The 13910-nt window shown below is 53.7% G+C and overlaps 1 protein-coding gene across 5 annotated transcripts; it reads right to left on the bottom strand.

Moving 5' to 3' along the window:
• Positions 1–1621: 1621 nt before the first annotated feature.
• On the bottom strand, positions 1622–13196 carry PAQR7 (progestin and adipoQ receptor family member 7). Of its 5 annotated transcripts, none has more exons than XM_036447811.2 (3): positions 13072–13164; positions 8318–8418; positions 1622–3625 (listed from the first exon to the last, which is right to left on the bottom strand). In XM_036447811.2, the coding sequence occupies exon 3, from the start codon at positions 3602–3604 to the stop codon at positions 2558–2560; it is 1047 nt and encodes a 348-aa protein (XP_036303704.1). In that variant the 5' UTR covers positions 3605–3625; positions 8318–8418; positions 13072–13164; the 3' UTR covers positions 1622–2557. The 5 variants fall into 5 exon arrangements, with proteins under 5 accessions (XP_036303704.1, XP_036303705.1, XP_045440966.1 ...); XM_036447812.2 differs by lacking the exon at positions 13072–13164 and adding an exon at positions 10615–11135; XM_045585010.1 differs by lacking the exon at positions 13072–13164 and adding an exon at positions 8897–8914.
• Positions 13197–13910: the final 714 nt, after the last annotated feature.

Below are 13910 nucleotides of genomic sequence, written 5' to 3'. Positions count from 1 at the left end.
CCCCATCACCCTGTTGCTGCTGCTGCCTCTGGCCTCCCTCTGTGGGAGGCAACCAGGTCCATCAAGGGAAGGTGCCATCCCCAGCACCCACTGCTGCTGCTGCTGCTGCTGCCACTGCCAGTGGCCATGGCTGTGAAGCCTGACCCCCAGGCCTTGCAGCACAAGAGCTGCCCGCCACACCACGCAGCGCAGCGCTGCGCCATGAGAGCTGCTGCTCGTGGGCTGGGGGAGGGACCGAGAGGTGCTCAATGCACCTCATGGTGACCAGTCGTTTGGTCGTTGTGGTCATCACAGACACTGGCTTTTTATATATGTAGACTAGGGGCTTGGTACACAAAATTTGTGCACGGGGGTGTGTGTCCCTCAGCCCAGCCTGCACCCTCTCCAATCTGGGACCCCTCAAGGGATGTCTGACTGCCCATTTAGGCTCAATCTAGAACTGCTGGCTCCCAACTGCTCTCATGCCTGCCTTCCAGATTGCCCTTAACTGCTTCTGCCTGCCAGCCTAATCACCCCCTAACCACTCCCCTGCCAGCCTGATTGATGCCTAACTGCTCTCCTGCCAGCCTGATTGCCCCTAACTGCCCTCCCCTATAGGCCTGGTCACCTCTAACTGCCCTCCCTTGCAGGCCTGGTCACCCCCCAAGTGCTCACCCCTGCAGGCCTGGTTCCTCCCAACTGCCCTCCTCTGCTGGCCATCTGTGGTGGCCATCTTCTGTCCACATAGAGGCAGCCATCTTTGACCACATGGGAAAGCCATGTTGTGTTGGAGTGATGATCAATTTGCATATTACTCTTTTATTAGATAGGATAACTAGCCCTGTGTTCAGCGTTTTCTTTGTTTCAAAAAGGAAGAGTGGAGTCAAGGCTCAGATCCACTGGCTCCAAATCTAGGGTCCACGACCCAATCCTTAAAAGGTTAACATGACCTGGAGTTTATGAGTTATTTTTGTAATTCAAAGAAAGGAAATCCAAGCTTGACTATGAAACCACATAGGAGAGGATTTAGAACATGTTAAAATGAAAACTAAAAATTTGGAGTCAAGAACTAGCTTTCATTTCTACCTTTTGTGGCTTACTGTGGATTTTAGAGAAGATCGAGTGAAGTAACAGTTGTGAAAGTACTTTGTAAATTCTAGAAGCCTCAGAAATGCAAAAATGATGGCATCCCACCCTGTCCTTCCATTCCTAACCACAGCCTTCATAGATGTCATATATTTCTTAGGCATTGGGAGACTTTCTTACCTATACTTTCTAATTTTCCTTCTCTGTACATATACTGCTTGTGTACTCTGAAGAAAACATTATTATAGAAGTTAACATACAGCATACCATGAAAAATTGACATAAAATCCTCCTGGACCGAGCCCCAAAAATGAAATCTTTGTCAAATGATAAAATGGGATGATGTATATTTTTAAAACATCCTTTTCACTTCTAAATTTTACTTACTAATAAAACTGCCCTCCACTTCCCTTCCAAAAAAATTTTAAAAGTTCTTACATATAGTACACAAGGCCCCAAGGTCACTCAGGCAAAGATAAAACAAACAAAGCAAAACCACAGCACGCGCAGGCCCCTGGGTCTCCCTGGAACAGGAGGCAGAAAACAAAGAGGCAGCTGTTATCACAGTAACTTTATTGCACCCGGGGCATCGCCAAGTCCGGACCACCCCTCGCTCCAGCCCCCGGAACGCCTTCCGTACCCCGGGGTCTTTGTGCAGGTTTTCCCCTCTGCCTGGAACATCTTTCCTCTTCTCCATCCGAAAACTCCCATTCGCCCTTCCCAACCCAAAACCCCGAGGGCCCCAGGCCACACCCATTACTCCCTCCTCGGTGCTTACCCTGACAGTTCATCCCAATGTTAAAGTCTCTGATCCTACACTGGTCCGGAGAGCCCCATGGAGACCAGTGGAGACCAGCTGGGAACAGGACGTTTGGAACATGGAGGCCAACGCTAGGAGGTGAGCTCGCTGCAGGGGACAGTGGCTGAGGGACATGGGGCACCGGGTGGGATCCACCTGCACCTAGCACAGTCTTCACCTTTGGGGACTCCGAAGCTCCAAAACTCCGGGCTGGGGTTCGGACAATGGTCGGATCCTGCACACACTTTGGTCCTGCCCCTTCCCCACCCACCAATGAGATCGGACACAAGGGATTCGCTGAGGCCTCCTCTGCCTCTCAGCTCAAGTCTAACTCTGGCCTAAATTCCACCTTCAGCCCCTCTAGATAACCTGGAAGTCCTGGCCCCAGCTGGCACCCCCTCAACCCCCCATCCTCACCTGCAGCGAGAGGCAATGTGGGGAGGCGAACCAGGGTAGCCACATCTTTATCTCTTTCCCTCTCCCAAGTCAGGGAGTCAGGGCAGGCCCAGGAGCGGACCCCAGAGCTCCAAGCCAATCCCAGTGCCTACACCCTTGGTAGCTGAGGTGTGCGCACAGAGACACGGCAGTGCAGACACAAACAACTTTACCAGGCCTTGTTCCCCCTAGATGGAGCCGAGCCCGGACCCCTGGGCTCCCAACTCTCCCTCCCTCCCGACCAGCTGCCACCTCCCCTCACTGGGTCTTCTGATCGAGCTTGCGCCGCACCAGCTGGCTCAGGAGGAACGCGGTGAGGACGCTGCTGCCCACGGTGAGCAGGAAGAGGCCGGAGAAGTTGTGGGGCCAGCGGGTGTGCAGCGGCTCGTAGATGGGCCGCCGGGCCTCGTAGTCCAGCGCCACGGCCTCCAGCTGAGCCAGGGTGCAGAACACCAGGAAGACGTGGAAGAGCTGGTGGCCCTGCCCAAAGAGGTGGCAGCTGCCGGGGAACCAGCGCTCGGGCATGAGGGCCGAGAAGAAAGCCGCGGCCAGCAGGAAGAAGACCACCTGGCACTTGTGGTAGAGAAGAGCGAGGTCATCGGTGGCCGGGTTGGGGGACACCAGGATGCGGTGCGCCACCGGGCTGATGTCCAGCGCGTAGGCCAGCGCCGAGGGCACCTCCTGGCACGTGCGGCCCAGCAGGCCGGGCTTCTGGATGTACTTGTTGTAGCAGGAGCCGGTGCAGGAGAGCCAGGCGAGGAAGGCGGCCATGGGCAGGAAGATGGCCTGCACCTGGGCGTGCCAGGCGGGCTCGATGGCGTAGTAGAAGTGTGCCAGGGCGCTGCCGAACTGGTACACGGCCACGCCCACGTAGTCCAGGAAGAAGAAGCTGTAGTGCCAGAACTCGGACTTGGCCTGCAGGAGGTGCGCCAGGGCGCTGAGGGAGAGGTAGGTGAAGGAGGCGAGGACGATGATGAAGAGGGGCAGGGCGTGGGGGTCTCCCCAGAAGTCCACGGTGCCCAGGAAGACGGCCAGCCGCAGCAGCAGCACCAGGGCGGCCAGCAGGTGGGTCCAGACGTTCACCGCCTCGTTGTGCTGCTGGAACAGCGTGCGGAAGTAGAAGCGCCAGGTCTGGTGCAGCGGCCGGTAGCCCACGTAGATGTACGGCTTCCAGTAGAGGGGCGGCACCTTGGCCCGGTCCACGGTGAAGACGGGCTCCGGCTGCCCGGGCGGCTGGGGCTGCTGGCGGGCCTGCCGCAAGCGGGGCAGGAGGTGGCTAAGCTTCTGGGCCACCATGGTGGCCATGGCGGTGGGCTGGGAAGGGAGCTGGGAGAGGGACCAGAGCAGAGTCAGGAGCTGGTGCCTTCACCCCCATGCCCAGTTCCTACTCCCTCCTGCCCGCCCCCTCATCCTGCGCTGAGTTTCAGAAGGAGGGAGGCATCGTCCGGAGGGAGGGCTCAGCTCTGATTCGTGGTGGTCCTGCTCCCTGAATCCCAAAGGCCTAGAACAGTGTCTGGCTCACTACCTCAGCCACTTCCGTTCCAGTCCACGCTCCACACAACAGCCCCATGTGTCCTCCTGTGTTTACGCTGCCGTCGGTGGACACCTGGTGGTGACAGTGACCTTGCTAACAGAGCAGCTGCCTCTATTTTTAGCCCCTTTCGTCTCCCACTAACCCTCCAGGATCTATCCCCGCTGTCATTCCCGGCCTAGTATGGCTCAGCTACAATGTATTCAAATCCAGCCACAGCCTCACCACCTCCTGGCCTGTTTCACACAGGTATGTTTGCATATGCTGTTCCCTCCACCTGAGATATCTTCCTCACCTTGCTTATCTGGCAAACTCATATTCACCCCTCAGAACCCACTTCCCCTGGCCCCCCGAGCCTCAGATGACGACCTCTCCACTTGCGTTCCTATCGCATGCGTATCCTTTGACCACAGAACACTTCGCATGGACGTTGAAATTGTTAATGTGAGCTCATCGAGGCTGGGCAGTTTGTCTCGTTATTTTGTGAACCCCTGGTGCATAGCAGGTAGCTGACACTCAGTGTTTGTTGAGTCAAAGAACAACTAACCGCATTCTGATAAAAAAAATAATAAAAAATAAAAATAAAAATAAAAAAAAAACCTCATATCCTTTGAGACCCAACAAAAAAGCCACTTTTTTTTTTTTTTTTTTTGCTGAAAGTTCCAGGAACTTTATCCTTAGAAAAACAGGGCTTCCCAACAGCCACACCCCCTCAAGAGTTCCCTCCTGCAGCCCTTCGATCCCAGCCATGGCTGCCAATTCCAAAAATAAAAATAAAAATAAATTATAATCTAATCCCTCAATCTAGCCTTCAAGACTTTATGACCTGCTCCCACCCCCAATTCCCATCTAACCCAAATGTCACACCAACTTCCTTTCCCTCCACGAGCTGCCACCCCCAGGGGACCTCCTTACTGCCCCCTGCCCACTTTCCCCTGTGGGAAACTTATAATGGGTTATACAATTTAGCATTTAAAACTCATTCATTCATTCATTCATTCAGCAAATACTGAGCTCTTCTACCTCAGGTCCCATGCTGGATCCAGGGGAGGGCAAAGAGGAAAAGGATCTGGGCCCTGCCCTCAGGCACTTCATGATATGGTAGAGATTATAGAAAGGAAAACAAATCATAGCAAATGCTTGCACTGTGCTTGCAATGTGCCAGACACTGTTTTAAGCATTTTAATGGCCTCATTTACACTTCATAATACCCTGTGAGGTTGATATTATCCCACTTTTCAGATAAGGAAACTGAGGCACAGAGAAGTTAAGTACCATGTTATCCACCTAGCTAGGAAGCAGCAGCAGTACAATCTAAATCCTGTTTACAATCTTTCATTTGAATAGATTTGTATTGATTTCACAGAAGAAGGGAGAGGGAGAGAAAGAAACATTAACGATGAGAGAGAATCATTGATTGGCTGCCTCCTGCATGCCTCACACTGGGGAATCAAGCTCAAAACCTGGGCTTATGCCTTGACCAGGAATCGAACTGTGACCTGCTGGTTCATGGGTTGACACTCAACCACTGAGCCACACCGGCCAGGCCTCTTTCCAATCTTTTTTTTTTTTTTTTCCACAGAGAGAAAGGAAGAGGAATAGAGAGCTAGAAATGTCAATGAGAGAGAAACATCGACCAGCTGCTTCCTGCACACCCTCCACTGGGGATGTGCCTGCAACCAATGTACATGCCCTTGACCGGAATCAAACCTGGGACCTTTCAGTCTGCAGACCGATGCTCTATCCACTTAGCCAAACCGGTTTCGGCCCTATTTCCAATCTTAACCATTACTCTACACTGCTCTTTGCAAGATAAGATGGCAAGTGCTATTAATCATTTCATAATTATATGCTATCATTTTTTTTGTTAAATATTTTATTGATTTATTACAGAGAGGGAGGGAGAGGAATAGAGAGTTAGAAACATCGATGAGAGAGAAACATCCATTAGCTGCCTCCTGCACACACCCCACTGGGGATGTGCCCACAAAAAGGTACATGCCCTTGACCAGAATCGAATCCGGGACCCTTCAGTCCGCAAGCCAGCGCTCTCTCCACTGATCCAAACTGGTTAGGGCTATGCTATCGTTTTTTTAGTAGTATTTATCTGTACCAGTTCCTTTCGTCAGGTTATCATTCATAATTCAGCATCTCATTCACTAAATCCAACATCTATTAAAAAACCTGCACCTGCCAGACAACTCCCCTCCATCAAACAAGTTCCTTCCAACAAGCTTACTGAACTCAGCAGCCAAGTTTTCTGTGCATCACTCATCAGATTTATCACTACTACATTTGCATCAGATTTTATTACAACTCCTCTTGCACTGCAAGAGGCAAGGAGACCTGGGCAGGAAGAGCATTCATGGTCTCTACCACCAGCAAATGGTCCTCGCCCCCCCACCCCCCCAGCCTAATTTGCATCTGTAATCTCCTCCCACAGGACACTTCTGGAGCCGCTTTGGTCTAGAGCACATGTGTCAAACACAAGGCCCGAGGGCCAAATCCGTCCCGCCAGGCCTTGCAATGTGGCCCGCACCGCGCTGTCATCACTGCACTCCGCTGCGTTTCCATCACAATGACAGTTTATGACTGTTCAGTAAACCATTTGGCCCGCGATTTAGGCTGGATTTTAGATTTTGGCCCCTTCTCTGATTGAGTTCGACACCCCTAGTCTAGAGCCTTTCCTGGTCCAGTGGGGAGACAGGTGTGAAAGAAGTCACTACCGCACGAGAGATGCTAAACAGGGGAGCCCAGGACTCTCCCACTTCCTGTTCCCCAAACAGAACGGGTTTGGGAAGCAGACCTTGCTGATGGACTAATATCTGGCACCACTGCCATCCCCAACATGAAAACCCCTGTCCTGCCTTGCTGGTTGGGGAACCCTTATTAGACCTTCTCCTCCTCAAGAGAGTGGGCTACCACCTCAGCAATCTGGCCTCCATCATTGTCTGCAACTTTTTCCTCCCAACTCAGGGAGCCAAAAGGGCCTCTGAAAGCGTCTCCTGCGGCTCCTTTGTGAGGAAACAAGAGCCCAGAGGCAGGGAGGACTTTCCCAGAGTTGCCCAATCCAGCCAGGGTTCCGTCCCACTACAAGGGCAAAGACCAGGGCAGGCTGACATGCTACGGTGGCCTCGTTCCTGGGTCTCTGTGATCCCTTAGGTCAGTCAAATGCTCCCTACCCCACGTGTAGAACTCCCCAAGGCATCGCAGAATAGTGAAGGCTCTGAGAAGTCTGCAGGAAAGAAGCCTGCTTCCTTCTGTTATTGAACCAAGCTTATGTGGCCAACAATTCCTTTCTCAGGAATAATCAATATATATATAATATAAATAATAGAGACGTATGCTAATTAACCGAGACACCATAATAGGTCAGCCGGACAGGAGGAGGTTGCGTGCTCAGCGGCAGGGGTGGGGGGGCTGGGGCCTCCGCACCTGCCTGGGGGAGGGAGGGCCTGATCAGCAGCAGCCGCGGCTGCTTCAAGGGCCAAAGAGGGAGGCAGATCGACTCAAGGGTGGGTGGCGCCTTGCGATTTCGAATCCTAATAATATTACAAAGCTAGCTGAAATGTGATAAGTGTTGCAATTAATTCTCATAACTAGGCTGTGAGGTAAGTAGTGGTATGCCATTTTGTTGTTCAGGATAGTGAAACTCAGAGGTTAGCTTCTTGCCCTAGGTTACACAGGGACACACAGAGAGAGGCGGAGCCAGGACTGGACCCAGCTCTCCTCTCAGCCACTCAGCTGCCGCCCCGCTCCTGTCACCCCGCTCTGCATCCCACAGAACCACTTTGGAAAACACTGGTCTACAGCGGGCCACCAAGTCCTTTCCTGTACATTATTCTCTTGGGCTTCTAGCAGCTGTCTCCCATCCAGGGACCTGTCTCCCCCCGTTAGCAGCTACCCACTGGCTCTGCACCAGGGAAGCCCTGGCTCCTAGCCACCTCCTCCTTCACAGCCTTCCCCTCCCCCCAGGCACAGTGGGCCCTACACACAGAACCCAGAGGCCACACACTGAGATGGCAGAGGTCCTGCCGCCCTACCTCCTCCAGAGCTCAGCCGGAGGTGAGGGGGGTACTCCCTCAGGGCAATCTCTGAGGCGTGCCCACCAGGCTGCCAGGACCCACCTAGTCCAGACCTCCTGTCACTGCTTACCTAGGGGCTTCTCTAGAGTCTGGGGTGGATGACGTCTGTGGGACTAGGCAAATTCACCAGATGCCAAACACTGGGTGGCACTTCCCACAGGTCAGGATCACTAGGGGCGGGGTTTCAAGGGACTGGAGGTGTCTTGTGTGATGTCACTAGAGGGTGGGGCTAAAAACAACCTCCACTCCTCTCCCCTCCCCCCATCACCACTCCCACACTGGCCAAATCCAGGCTAACCTCGGCCCTCCTGGATGGACCTAAGCTGCAGGAGGAAACTTATCACTAACCTCCGCATGAAACATCCCAGAAAACCAAAAGCTGGCTGAAAAGCTGTGACTTACCCAAGACCACTCAGCAAGGCAGGCAAAGTTGGGCTGAGACCAGGTGTCCAGGACCTGGTTGATGGATATCAGACCAACTTGACTGGCTCTCGTCCCTTATCCTATATAATTAAAGGCTAATATGCAAATTGACCAAAAGGCAGAATGCTATGACACACACTGACCACCAGGGGGCAGACACTCAATCCAGGAGCTGTCTCCTGGTGGTCAGTCACTCCCACAATGGGAGCACTGCTCAGCCAGAAGCAGGGTTCAGGCTGGTGAGCACAGTGGCAGTGGTGGGAGCCTCTCCGGTCTCCACAGCAGTGCTAAGGATGTCCGACTGCTGGGGGCCTAAGCCATCAGTCGGACATCCCCTGAGGGCTCTCAGGGGGTGAGAGGGTGCAGGCCAGGCTGAGGGACCCCTCACTCCGAGTGCACCAATTTCAAGTACAGGGACTCTAGTTCAGAATAAAAGGAAGTTAGGAGTAAAAAGCAGATGCTATAAAGGCTCGTGAATGGACTTCAGACTCAGACAAACCAAGTTTGGCTCCTGATTCCACAACATAGTAACTGTGAGACCCAAGACAAGCGATTTACCTTCTCTGATCCTTAGCTCCCTCATGGCAATTATAATATCTACCTTGTAGGTTGCTGGAAAAATTAAATTTATTAGAACAAAGTTTTAGCACATTTTAGGAACTCAGTAAATAACTGCTATTGTTATTAATTATTAATAGTAATAGTAATTAATTATTATTAATAGCAGTTGCAGGCTCTGTCTTTCCCTCTCTCTCCCACTCTCTCTAAAAATCAATGGAAAAATATCCCTGCGCAAAGATTGATAAAACAAAAAACTCAGTCCTCTTTTAACTCTCAATCGCTGGTCCCACTGGATTTGGGTCCTTTAGAAAGATAACTGTGTCTCTTTAAATGTTTACCTTTCTCTGAGGGTGCACTTAGAGACAGGGAAATTTGGCTAGAGTTTGGACTTCTGGGACACTGACCTTATTAAATAAATTGTTCTCAGCAAAGACCCTATAGAGTAGGGGTGTCGAACTCAATCAGAGAAGGGGCCAAAATCTAAAATCCAGCCTAAATCGCGGGCCGAATGGTTTACTGAACAGTCATAAACTGTCATTGTGATGGAAACGCAGCGGAGTGCAGTGATGACAGCGCGGTGCGGGCCACATTGCAAGGCCTGGCGGGACGGATTTGGCCCTCGGGCCTTGTGTTTGACACATGTGCTATAGAGCAGCGTTTTTCAACCGCTGTTCCGCGGCACACTAGTGTGCCGTGAGATGTTGCCTGGTGTGCCGTAGGTGCAGACAAGACAAGAATTTTATAATTTTTCACTATTTTGTTTACTTAATATTTCATAATAAAGTAATTATAAAATACTTTCTTTGTGTTTATTTGATTCCTATTCAAGAGAATTACTTTATATATAGTCAATATAGGCACAGAGTTAAATTTTTTAACATTTTCTAATGGTGGTGTGCCTCGTGATTTTTTTCATGAAACAAGTGTGCCTTTGCCCAAAAAAGGTTGAAAAACACTGCTATAGAGGAACCCCTCCGGATTCACAGAGGCCTGAAGACTTACACGTGGCCCACAGGCCCAGGAGGGGAGGCTGGGAAGTGTGGCCCCAGGGAAGGGCTGCAGCCCGCAGCCCCGCAGCCTCACGGCCCCATCCCTGAACAAGTAGGGCAGAGAGCCAAGGAGGGAAACCGTGCTGGCAGGGAATCCAAAGGCATGTGGCCTGGCTGGGCATGTCTTACAAGTTTGGGAGGCTTTCAGGTTGGCAGAGCCTCAGAACTGAAATCTCGGGGCCCTAGTGCAGTTCCTGTCAGTCTGAGCAGCTCCTTCTACCTCTCCCCTCCCACCTCCCCAGCCCTCCCGATTCCCATTCCCCTTTTCCTAAACTGAAGGTCCATCTTCCCGCCTTGATCCCCAACCAAGGCTCACCACCCTCTGTTCCTTGGGGTCTCCCCACCAGATATACCATCAAAGGGCTCCTTAAGGCCCCTGGGGGCAAAGCAGAGGACCGGGTTGTGGGAAGGGGTCCGTAAAGGAGCTTTGGAGTGGGGGAGCACCAGCTTACACCCATCCCACCGGTTTTACTCGGTGCCTGCTTCACGCCAGGCACAAGGACCACTGCCAGGGCTGGAGCATATGGTGAATGAAGCAGACAGCAGCCTGCCTGGCAAACCAAACAAACCAAATGCCCGAGGGCCTCGGCAAACCCAGCCCGGACAGAAGCCACCCAGCTGGCGCCAGGGAGCACCGCTGCCCGAGGGAGGGCATCCACCACTCACCTGAGCGGACTAGTTCAGAAGCCAGGCCCCCATTTTCACGTGAAAATTGCGTTTCAAGACTGGAGCTTAGCAGCTGTGCGACTTGCCTCTCTGAGCCTGCTTTCCTCCTTTATAACCAGAGACTAACAATTAGCCACCTCAGGGCTCTTGCAAAAGCAAGAGAGCAAAACAGTCCCGGCTGCTGGGTGTTGGCTCTGGCACAGCCTCGGCTCCCGTTTCTGTTGGGTGCTGCTCCCGGCTCGGCCACACGGTCCCTGTGTGATCTTGGACTAGTCCATTCCCCTCTGGGCTCTTTCTCTCCAAATGTCAAGGAGAGTGACTTCACCAGGAACTTCAAAGGGCCCTTCGGTCCCTGAGACATACCAGCATTTGTGTGCCAGGCCTGAAGCTTCCACATGAACAAAGCAGTTAAAATACCACCACCCTCTTCGAATAATAGCCCAGCTAATTAACAGTGAAGGGTAACGCCTAAGGATATTCATTTCTGAACCTTTTGGAGTTTAATAGCCTACCTAAAAACAAAACAAAACAGCTATTCATAAATATTATTTGGTTATCATCCCACTTCCTCTTTGCCTGGTATGTAAAATGCAGTTGGCTGTGCAGGTCCATTTATACATGGGCTTCTTATAAATAAATAAGTACAGTACATACATGTATTTTCCTTACAGTACATACATGTATTTTCCTTTTCTTAATAACATTTTGTTTCTCTAGCTTGTTATTATGAGAATACAGTATATAATACATATAACATGTAAAACACATGCTAATCAACTATCTATGTTATTGGTAAAGCTTCCTGTCAACAGTAGGCTATTTGTCGTTAAGTTTTTTTTGGGGGGGGATCAAAAGTTTATAAGCAGATTTTTGACTGGGGGTAGGAAGCACCCCAACCCCTTCCTTATTCAAGGTTCAAAGGCATTGCTGCTTTTCTGGGCTCTGATGGTTCAGCACGCTCCCTTAAAGACCACCTGATGTTGCCACGGGAAGCAAAGTTCACTCGCATGACGTACAAATAGCAGGAAGGCCAGACCTGAATTCACACTGGGGCTGTCAGAGGTGAACTCTCGGAGGGACACTGCCACGGATGACACGGTTTGACACAGCCCGGAACGTTAATAAGGTTAGGCACCAGCATTAATAATTTACAGTCACTTGCTGTTTACAACCCTTTCGACCTGCAGCCTAAGCCGGTGTCACCGCCCGTCCATCCGACTCTGAGCCAGCTCTCCTGCCCTCCTCTGCGGCCAACTCCCAGGCAGCCCGTGGGTGGCCACAGGTTATACCAGCCAAGCCTTCATCCCCGGCTGGCGGCAACTGGGTCACCCGCCTAAAGGCAAACCAGTTCCCCAACTCAGCCCAGCACTTTTAAAGAAACTATCTTCCCAAACTGAACAGAAACCATTTTTGGTTTTTGGTAACTGCACTTGGGCCTCCGTTTGTACTGAACAAAGTAATCAGAATGAAAGAAATAACTTCAGGGAGCCCTGGCCGGTTTGGCTCGGTAGATAGAGCTGCCTGCGGACTCAAGGGTCCCAGGTCCTATTCCGGTCAAGGGCGTGTGCAGGAGGCAGCTGATGGATGTTTCTCTCTCACTGATGTTTCTAACTCTCTGTCCTCCCATCCTCTCTGTAAAAAAATCAAATATATATAATTTTTAAATAAATAACTTCAGGGAATTCTGGAGCTCTGAGCACAGGGAAGAGCCTGAAGGAAAGCAGAGCCAGAGAGGGAGGGTAAGCTGGTACAGCCTCTCGGCAGAGACAGAATCAGCCCGGGTTCCACCGCTGACAGCCAGAAGCCCCCGCGCAGGGGACGGAGCCGGAGGGGCAGTCCTTCCCCACGGGCCCAGAGGCGCCCCAAGCCCCTCGACACCCCTCAGAAAGCGTCAGGGCCACCCCCACCCCCACCCCACCCCCAGGTGCAGCCAGGCCCCGAGAATCCATCCAACTCACACTCCCCGCTGGGCCTGGCCGGGCCATCGGGCCGGAAACTTCTGGTCCCCAAGCCTGCGGGCTCCAGGCGAACCCTGAGGGCGGTGTGAGCCCATCTTCCCCTCCCGCCCTGGGTGCGGGAGTCCCCCCGCAAACACACACACACACACACACACACACACACACACACACACACACACACGCTCCTCACACCGGGGCTTCCCATCGCCAGCGGCTCAGGCTCCGCGGGAGCAAACCGCTCCCCGCCCCGCGGAGCCCGCACTTTCCCCGCTGACACCCTCCCGCCCGGCCGGCCCCCGGGTTCCCCCGGAGGAAGCAGCGCCTCCGGCCGCCCCTCCGCCCGGTCCCCGCGCTGCTGCCCTCCCGCCTCCTGCCGCCCCCGCCCCGCAGGGAGCCCTCGGCGGCTTCCCGGGCGGCCCTGCCCCTCGCCCTCCCCGGGACCCCCGCCCGCAGCTCACACTCGGCCCCGCGCCCCGCGCCCCGCGCCCCGGGCCGGTACCTGGGCGGGCGGAGGGAGCGGGAGGCGTCCGGGCCGAGCGCGCAGATAAAGGGGCGGCCCCACCCCGAGCCGGAGGAGGCCGGCGGCCGGAGCAGCGGGGCCTCGGCCTCCGCCCGGCCTCCGTCCGCCGAGGCCTGGGCGACTGCCAGCTCACTCCGCCCCCTCTCCCTCCCCTCCCCCCACCGTCCTCCCTCTCCTCTTCTCCACCCCCCTCCCTCCGCGTCCACTTGTTGCGCGCGGAGGCGGAAGGGTCACTCCTGCGGTCGCGGTGCAGATGGGGAAACGGAGGCCCGAGTCCCAGGCTCAGCCCGGGCACCGCGGAAGCTCTCACTGAGCGGCTCCCGCCGGCGGCGGCCTTGAACCCCCAGCTCTGGAGCCTGGGCCTTCCTGTTGGCTTGGTCCGGAGGGAGCCGGTTGTAGCAGGAGCAGGACCGGTTCCCAGCTAGAGCTCAGGAAAGCCCACACACCCCAGCCCCCCTTCACTGCTGCTGGAGCCAGTCTGGCCGTCCCCATCCTCCTGTGTGCTGTGGGGAGAGGGGGTTCGTCACCCCTGCACCCCTGCCTTACTCAGGTGCCCACCTAAAGCCCGTCCTTGGGCAGCGTCTCTGGATCTGCCCAACCCCAGCACTTCGTTGAGCTGTATTAACACGCCCACAAATGCTCCCTAGTGTCAGTGTCCATCTCCCCGAAGGGGGAGCACCAGAGGGTGAGGGACCCCTGCACATAGTAGGCCCTCAGTAAATGGCCATTAACTGGAGATATTGTTCACTCCTCAGGTGTGCAAAGACTTGGACCAGGCAGAGTGGGGAGACACCCACTCCATCTTGGGAGCACACAGC

Source organism: Pipistrellus kuhlii, unplaced genomic scaffold (genome assembly GCF_014108245.1).
Source record: "Pipistrellus kuhlii isolate mPipKuh1 unplaced genomic scaffold, mPipKuh1.p scaffold_m20_p_2, whole genome shotgun sequence".
NCBI classification, from domain to species: domain Eukaryota; kingdom Metazoa; phylum Chordata; class Mammalia; order Chiroptera; family Vespertilionidae; genus Pipistrellus; species Pipistrellus kuhlii.
Note: the sequence above shows the minus strand (reverse complement) of the source record. Positions and strands in the feature narration are given on the sequence as shown.